The following is a 9,487-nucleotide window of genomic DNA, read 5'->3' on the forward strand; positions in this document are numbered from 1 at the left end:
GATCTGATTTCTTACCAGGCCTCTGAGGAACTTCAAGACATGTTGAGGAGGTCATTTAGCCATTTAAATCAGCTGTGTTAGATCAAGGACACCAACCCTTGAGATGTGGTGTAGAATAATATATGTACAGAGTTTTACACCAGAAAGCCTTCAAATATTAAAATCCCCTCATTATCAATTTAAGACTGGGCTTGTCAGTTAAGTTGGAAGCATCTTGTGTCCAGGAGCTAAAATATTGAATGAAAACATTGTGTTCTTTTTGTCTTTCCAAGCATTTTCCGCATCTTAAAACGACTCTTCAAAATGTGACATTTTTTTTCTGAATTTACTTTTAAACTGTTGGGTTGCAAACCTCTCTACTTTGATCTTATCTCACATTGTCTCTGAAGTCTTCTGGTTTGTTGCAAACCTAAGACAAAAGCTTTCTGCTGGTAACCATTTCAAACAAGCCATACTTGTTTGTCCATTTTCTAATTATACCTATATGAACTTTAACATTTGGTATGCTAAGGCCTGTAGCTCTTGGGTTTTTTGCATTTTCTCTGACCCTTAACTGAATTTGCCAGGATATCCACTGCTTTTTTGTGAATAATCTTGTTTTTTGTAGAATACTTAAAATTGTTTGGAAATGAATAACCCTTCCTAGATCGATGTGCATCAACAGTTGCATCTCTAAGATCATTGCTGATGTCTTTCCTCTTTGGTGTTTTTGTCCTGGATGCTGCAAACTGCTAAAGGTTTGTGCTTTTATAGAGTCTGTATTTGGATGAAGGAGTCACATTTTTTTTCTTTAATTTGTCATTTGTTATGGGTCCAATTAGAGATGACTACCCTATGAGTTCTGACAACAATAAACTTCCCTGTTTTCAGTTACCTTAGAGTCAGTTGAATGCAAATAGAGGGTGTTACAGATACCCGAGTAACACTTGCAATAGTCCTAATTTTACTAACATAAAAGGATAAATTTGTGATCTCATGTATCCATGAGTATCAGTGACTAATCGGGGAAGATTATCTCAGTGAATAAAGAAAACATCAAATGCACTTTATTACAGCCCACACAATGCTCCCTGTTGCATGTGATTGGATCGATATTCCTCAAAGAGGTCAAAGTCTTCCTTCGATCATCCCCTGCTGTTTGCCTTTGCTGCAAAGGTTAACAGCACAAGTGAATAAATCCTGCATCCAGAGAAATCTGTGAGGCTGTGAAGTCAAAATAGAGCTTGGAGGCAAACAGGGAGGCAGTAACAAAAGAAGAAGGAGGAAATCTTGAAAAGCACAAAGGAGACATTTAAAAGATGAAGTGTGTTGTTCTGTTGCTGAGTCTGCTCTCGGTGGGACGCTCAGCTCCCGTAAGCAGCTGTGACACTCTGATAAACCCAATAACTGTCAACACGGATGAGGTAAGTTGCTTTGGAGCAAACTTGTCCTGATATTGGCTCTTGGAGGGAGAAAATTTAGAAAAAAAACCAATCCATTGTCAGAATTACAATACAATTAAAGACTTCATATTGAAATTTAGGGGTAGTGAAGTCCTGGGATTGCATCCAGCACCTGGCTGGTTGGTCTGTGTGGAGTTTCCATGTTCTCAACGTGTTTACACGGGCGCTCTCGAAGTACTCCGGCTTCCTCCCACAGTCTAAAGACATGCAGTGCTGATTGTAAATTGGCTGTAGGTGTACATGTGGGTATAAACGGTTGTCTCTCTATATTAGCCCTGCGACAAACTGGTCACCTTTCCAGGGTTTACCCCACCTTTTGTGATGTGACTGCTGGGATGCTATTCACAATAGAACACAGAAAACACATAAAATGTTTAAAGTGAATAAATGTCCTATTTAAAGAAACATATTGGCTCATTTCAAATTTTCTGGCAGAAACATCTCAAAAAAGTTGGGACGAGCTCCTGTTTACCACTCTGCAGCATCCCCCTTTCATTTAACAACAGTTTGTAGACATCAAAATGTTTCCAACTGGTGAAAGCTCTGGACTGCAGGCAGACCTTTATTCTGAAATAGTTCCACAGTTCCATCTTTGTGTCTCTCAAACTCTACCTAAGATGCTCTTTTTATACCCAATCAATTTAAACAAGTTTTTTGATGTTTTTTGATGTTTTGTTCTGAATAAAATATAGGGTTTTGTATTTTAAACATACTTAATTCAACTTGTGCCTGTGTGCTCCAGATATTGGGAAAATGGATGTATGTTGGGGGAAGCTCTGACCTCCCGGGAAGCCGTTCCCTGGCCTTCCTGCTGACCAGCGTCTGGGTGAATGTTACTACAACTGCCAACAGTAACGTCCTCAATATCCTGCAGACTCAGAGAATGTAAATGCTCCCTTAAGCAATTTTAACACAATAGCTGAAGTCATTTATACATATTTATTTTCTATGTTTATTTTGATATCTCTGGAGCTCTGATGCTTTTATTTTCTTCCTCACAGAAATGGTGACTGTTCGAGCATGACGTATGATGTGGTCTTTGAAAACAGCACAATGTTAATCAGTGAGTAAAGAATGGCCACGGAGGTTTTACATGCAGAGGAAACCTGCAATCACGTAGTTTCTTGTGATTTTCAATCTCACGAAACTGTTTGTTTTTTTGTTTGTTTTATACAGAGGAGCCTTTTTACCTAAAGGAGGTCTACCTGCCAACTGGCTGCTCTGACTGTCTGCTTGCTTATGAAGAAGTCATCTCTGGGAAAGATACTTTTACCAGCCTTCTTCTATTCAGTAAGAAACACACATCCCACTATGCCATGTGTGAATCCAGAACTCTTTTTTCTTCTTACTATTGTTTTTTGAAGCATGAAAATCTGTAGAAAAACCTTTAGCTACCCCCCCCCCCCCCTTTTTTTTTTTTTTGCTCTTTATTTCCAGGCAGGAAAATGAGTGTCTCTCCTGACGTTGTGGAGACGTTAAAGAAAGTAGCAGAATGTCTCCGGATGTCATCACCCATTATGATGGACCCAAACAACGGTGAGAGTTTCAGCACATTTCTCAACAAACTGTGTCACTATTATGTCATAAAAGTTGTTTGTTTGTTTTTTTATTTGTATTCTTTGCATACACAGAAATCTGCCCTGACAACCTCCCGCCCTCAGAGGGGCTCAGTATCCTCAACAGCTGTTTAGAAAACAAGATGGCACATCGAGCTGCGAGAGTCCTGGATGTTCTTTTTGATGTGTTTGTGAACTGGTAGTTTAGCACTTTTAATCTCTGCTAAATGTCCCTTTAAATCTGAGAGATTGGCCAGTTTTTTTCACATCTGTAAAACATCTTTAGACCAAGTTATACGTGTTAGAACACAAAGCAGAAAACAAACTATGTCAAAACAACCATTAAAGGTGAGGAAATTATGAAATTTTGTCTGTTTTAATAGTTCATTATTTTTTGTTTTCCTTTTCTTTCCCTGTTCACATGTTATTTTGGTTTTATTTATTTATTTTTGCTTGTTTTTATTTTTGGTCTCTCTTTTAGTTGCTGACAGTTCATCATATGAAACCTAAGGTTTGCTATGATGAACAAAACCTTGAAAACCATGTCACTTGACACTTGGATTAAAAACTATCTGTAGGAAGTCTGTAACATCAATGTACCTCTTAGTGAATTCAGAATACAATATTGCAGTCCACAGTAAGTGGTTTTAAAATCAAAGTCTTTAATTAGAAAGTGAGACAATTTTTCTGCCTGACGTGTATTAATGAGCATATATGGAGAAATGTATTAATTTCTAGTGACCATTTTTACTCCGTGCCAGCAAAATACCAAAGATCATCTTACTCTATGGGTCATCCAGTCTGAAATAACGTAGACATCCCCTTGCTAAGAGAAGTTAAGGACATGATTTTTGTGAATTAGTATTATCAAGTTGCTCTAAAACCCCCTCGGAAAACCTTTGGTCAATCCAGAATGCTGTAGCAATTTGCTTTCTTTTAAATTCAGAATCAAATTTAAAATCCGCCTTCTCATATCTTTAAGACCTCACAGTTCCTTGTGAGAGCACTTCACTTTCAGACTGCAGGCTTACTTGTGGTTCCCAGAGTTCCTAGAATGCAAAGCAGGCCCCTCTTCTGTGGAAAAAGTTCCCAGTTTGGATTTGAGGGACAGACACTCTCTCTACTTTTAAGATTAGTCTTAAAATTTGTATTTTGGATAAAGCTTATAGTTAGGGCTGGATCACATGACCCTGAACCCTCCATTATGCTGCAGTAGGCAGTGATAGGTAGTAGTTCTTCTTGGATCTGGATCTTTCTCCTTGCCTTTGACCTGTCACACTCTGCTGTTTGCTTTTTTCCCCTCACACCTAACTGTTCGCAGCACATGACTATTACCTGATGAGCATGTTTCTGCTGGAAGTAAGGGTCTTTACCTTTCAATATAAAGCGCCTTTAGTTAATTGTTGCTGTGAATTGGCACTATATTAAAAAAACTGAATTACCAGGAAAGCATTTTAGTTCAATTCAATAGAAATAGTGTAAGGGAGGTGGCTAGTGTCATTATGGATTGCTGGCACAATACTTCAGCATTTTTTCACTACTTAGGTTGATGCAGTTTTTCTGTCATCTTCCTTTCCTCAGATTACGACACAAAAACAGACGAATACATCACCTAAACTGGGCTGAGCCTCATAACTAGAGAACACACTTCAAAGTCTGAACCCATCAGCAGATGAGCCAAGATGATTCATGTTGCTGTCGCTGTTCTCAGCCTTCTCCCTCTTGGGTGCTCAGCTCCTGTGACAAGCTGTGAGAATTGTAGCGGTAGACTACTGTTCCCATAAGGCTGTGTGTGTGGGGAGCTTCCGGGGTTACGAGAAAAGTTGGAAAACATCACCCGAACACGCTGCGTCCAGTGTCATCATTTATACGTGGTGTCAGAAGTGCGAACGGCGGTCTCCACAGTTTTTTTTTTCCCCCCCGAGTACAGTACGGTGCAGTTAACTTCGAGAGAAGTTTTCGCATCCGTAACCCGAACAAGACCGGCATGCAGGTGAAGCGCAGCCGAGGCTGTGACCGGCGCTAGCAACAGGGCGCGGTCGAGCACGAGCCTCACATGTCGGAGGGAGGAGACGAGGTCGGAAAGCTTGGATTCTGAACGCGAGGAAGCCAGGGATCCACACGTCACGATGGCGACCACGGTACAAATAACACCCCCAGAAACATTTGACTTTTCTCATCCTGCCGAATGGCCAAAGTGGATCAGAAGGTTCGAAAGATTTCGCATTGCAACCGCTCTTGATAACAAATCAGACGAGTATCAAGTTAACGCACTCCTGTATGCTATGGGAGACGCTGCTGCTGATGTTTTGGCAGTTTTACCACTGTGCGATGCAGATAAAAAGAAATATGCTACTGTCAAAGAGGCATTTGACAAACATTACGTAGGAAAACACAACGTAATTTTTGAAAGAGCACAGTTTAACTCCAGGCGGCAACAGGATGGGGAAAGTACAGAGTCGTTCATCACTGCTGTGCACAACCTTGCAGAAAACTGTGCATTTGGAGCACTCAAAGACAAACTCATAAGGGAGCTGCTGCAAATGGACTCAGAGTTGACTCTTGCTAAAGCCATTGAGAAAGTTAGGCAGAGCGAAACGGTAAAGAAACAACAATCAATACTTCACAGCAGCGCGGCAGTGGAGAAAACACTGAACATGGACACAATACGGACAAATACAACACGCGGGAAAACGCAGACGTGGCAGAAGAAAGAACAAAACCCAATCAAGCAAAGCGTAAAGGAATGTGGTCGCAAGAACAAACACTCATGGACGGAATGTCCAGCCAAAGAGGTACAGTGTCGAAAATGTCAGAAAAAAGGGCACTTTGCTGCGGTCTGTCGCAGTAGCAAAGCTACAGCGCTACGCAAAGTGACAGAAAATCAGAAAGATACAGACAGCGAGGATTGTGTGTTCTTGGGTGAAGTAGAGACTGGGAGGTCACAGCCCTGGGTGCAAAAGGTCAAGTTAAATGGGGAAAATGTATATTTTAAACTTGACACAGGGGCGGATGTTACATTTATTCCAGAGGGTTTGTACAGTCCAGACAGGGATGGTAAGCTGCAGAGACCCAGAAAGAAGTTACTAGGGCCGGGCAGTAACCCACTCAATGTTAAAGGCTGCTTCGAGGCACAGCTAGCAGTGAAAGGGCGCAGTGTTTCTAAAGACGTCTACCTTGTGTCAGGTCTAGTACAGCCACTGCTAAGCAGGCCAGCGTGTGAGGCTCTGGGTCTTGTGTACAGAGTAAGCACAGTAACGGAATCGGTGACAGATTTCAGGGCAGCATACCCAGACGTTTTTAAAGATTTCGGCGTGCTGAGGGAGCCTTATCACATTGAGATAGAGCAAGGAGCTGTACCAATAGCCCTATCTGCCCCAAGACGCGTTCCTCTTCCCCTCAGAGATGCAGTGAGAAATGAACTGCACAGAATGGAAGAAATGGGTGTTATCTCCAAAGTCACTGAGCCTACAGAGTGGTGTTCTGGCATGGTAGTGGTCCCCAGACCAGCAGGAAAGCCCCCCAGAATATGTGTGGACCTCACACCCCCCTGAACACAGTAGTCAAAAGAGAAAGACACATCCTCCCAGCAGTAGATCAAACACTAGCGATGATGAAAGATGCTAAAGTGTTCACAAAGCTCGACGCCTGGTCTGGATTCTGGCAAATTCCACTCACGCCAGAGTCAAGGCCACTCACTACCTTCATCACGCCTTTTGGAAGGTTTCAGTTCAACCGCCTTCCTTTTGGCATTGCATCGGCGCCGGAACATTTCCAAAGGCGAATGTTACAGATGCTGGAAGATTTTGAAGGGGTGATTTGTCACGCCAATGATGTGCTTGTATATGGCAGAGACAGGCAGGAGCACGACCAGAGGTTGCACTGTGTGCTCCAAATGTTTCAGAAGGAGGGTCTCGCTCTGAATGAGAAGTGTGAGTTTGCTAAAAGTCAAATAATCTTTGTGGGACGCAAAGTGTCAGCAAAAGGCATTGAGGCTGATCCCAACAAGATAACAGCAATCCAGCAGCTGCCGCAGCCTCAGAGTGTGGAAGATGTGCGCCGTCTCATGGGCATGGCCAACTATCTTGCGAAGTTTATGCCACAACTAGCCACAATCATCACACCATTAAAGGAACTGCTAAAAGACAGAAACGAGTGGATATGGGCGGAGCCACAGGAAACAGCATTTAGGAGACTAAAAGGGATATTAAGCTCTCCAGAAGTGCTCACTCAGTACTCCAACTCAGCAGATACACGAGTCGCTGCAGATGCATCGCCATACGGTATCGGGGCTGTTCTCACTCAGAAACAGTCTGACAACTCCTGGCGACCGGTCACATATATCTCAAGAGGTCTCACAGACACAGAGAAACGCTACGCGCAGATAGAAAAGGAGGCGCTCGCTGTAACGTGGGCGTGTGAACGACTGTCATCTTACCTCATGGGCTTACAGTTCACTCTAATCACAGATCACAAATTCCTGGTCCCTCTTCTGAGCACAAGAGGCCTGGACGACCTGCCTCCACGCATCCTGAGATTCCGCCTCAGGCTGCTGCGCTTTACTTTCACCATTGTCCATGTTCCAGGGAAGAACCTCGTCACTGCTGATGCTCTCTCACGAGCACCGCTGGCGGGGCCTCCTTCTGCTGGGGATCTTCAGCTGGAAAAAGAGGTGGAGGTTTTCGTGGACGGTGTAGTTTCCCATCTCCCAGCAACAGATAAAAGGCTGGAGGAGATTAAGTTGGCGCAGGAAATGGATGACCTGTGTAGAAGGGTGGTGAATCAATGTGCGACAGGCTGGCCAGAAAAAGGTAAACTAGATCCAGAGTTAAAGGGGTACTGGGAATACAGAATGGACTTCAATCTAGTCCATGGTCTTCTCATGAAAGGGGAGAGACTTGTGATACCACCTCAAATGAGAGCGGAGGTTTTGTCACGTTTGCATGAAGGCCACCAGGGCGTTTCAAAATGCAGGGCCAGAGCAAAAGAGTCGGTGTGGTGTCCGGGCATCTGAACCCAAATACGTCAAATGGTAGACAGGTGCGAAACATGTCAAAAACATAGGTTACAGTGCCGTGAACCAATGCTGGCAACTCCTGTTCCCGACCGCCCGTGGCAAAAAGTCGGCATGGATCTGTTCAAAGAAACACTTCCTGCTGATTATTGATTTTTTCTCAAGGTACATTGAGATAGCTGAACTGAGACACACAACTGCAGAGGTCACTATTAATGCTGTAAAAGAAGCCTTTGCAAGACATGGTATTGCCGAGACTGTGGTATCGGATAACGGGCCGCAATTTTCATCAGAACAGTTGAAGCACTTTGCCAAAGAGTACCAGTTCACACATGAAACGAGCAGCCCCAGCTACCCCCAAGCCAACGGGGAGGCAGAACGCGCTGTTCGTACTATTAAAGACTTGTGGAAAAAGGACTGTGACTACACCAGAGCACTGCTAGGTACAGGGCCACCCCACTGGAACATGGGCTCTCGCCGGCGCAGTTGCTTATGGGGAGACACCTGCGGACCACGCTGCCACAAGCTGTGGCAAAGCTAGTGCCAAAGTGGCCTGACCTACAGGCTTTTCGCAAAAAAGATGAGGAGGGGAGGCGTGAGCAGGCAAAACACTACAACCGCAGGCATAGAGTCAGACCGCTTCTGGAACTATCGTCAGGACAGAAAGTGTGGATTACCACTGAAGGAACTACCGGAGCAGTAGTTGGACCTGCCAGTGCTCCCAGATCATATGTGGTAGAGACAGACAGGGGTTTTCTGAGGAGAAATAGGAGCCACCTCAGACCAACAGGGACTATTACCAGATCTGGTCGAGTGGTGAGACCTCCTGAAAGACTGGATGTGTAATTCATGTTTCGCCTGAACTGACACTGTTTTCAAATAATAATGTAAAAATCTCTCTAATTTTATCTTCTAAAAGGATGGGCATGTGCTTAACATTGAAAACCAACATAACTTTGGTTAACAACACTCTCACTCTGGGTGAGTATTACTGAGGGAACAAACATTTGGATGATCGGATTTAGACTTGGTGCCGAGCGTTGCCACAACACTTTCAGTATATATCGATTGGTGTGTATTTGCACATGTCCACAGTGCACACTTACCAAATTTCTGCTGTCCTGCTGAATACTGCCTGCCCTGACTGCCTTGTTATCTACTCAAATAACACCATCGGAAGAACCACAGTCAGAGCTCTTCAGCTCCTGAGTAAAAACAATGACACAGCTAAATACTGTAATGTTGAAGTACTCAGTAATTTTTCTTATGGTCCAACTTCATGCATTTAATTTATGAAAGCTGAAAGAGATGCTGGTGACTAATTTCCAAATTACAACAACATTAACAACATTAAAACAATGATTAACAGTCGTTTCCACTTTTCCAGGCCATTAAATAAATAACTGAAGGTTCCAAATACTGTCGTCAGGATGAGGACAACCAAATAACAGTAAAAGGCAAAATTTTAAACTCAC

The 9,487-nt window shown here is 43.3% G+C and overlaps 1 protein-coding gene across 1 annotated transcript; it reads left to right on the plus strand.

The window, feature by feature from the left end:
- Window positions 1-1,145: 1,145 nt before the first annotated feature.
- LOC146572710 (uncharacterized) lies at window positions 1,146-3,363 on the plus strand. The gene is made up of 6 exons (XM_085278668.1): window positions 1,146-1,403; window positions 2,185-2,327; window positions 2,444-2,505; window positions 2,619-2,732; window positions 2,880-2,978; window positions 3,074-3,363. The coding sequence occupies exons 1-6, from the start codon at window positions 1,299-1,301 to the stop codon at window positions 3,199-3,201; spliced, it is 651 nt and encodes a 216-aa protein (XP_085134794.1). The 5' UTR covers window positions 1,146-1,298; the 3' UTR covers window positions 3,202-3,363.
- The last annotated feature ends 6,124 nt before the right edge of the window (window positions 3,364-9,487 follow it).

Source organism: Mchenga conophoros, linkage group LG6 (assembly GCF_057382185.1).
Source record: "Mchenga conophoros isolate Kocher_MC1m ecotype Shallow Benthic linkage group LG6, M_conophoros_male_GT1.1, whole genome shotgun sequence".
Taxonomy (NCBI): Eukaryota; Metazoa; Chordata; class Actinopteri; order Cichliformes; family Cichlidae; genus Mchenga; species Mchenga conophoros.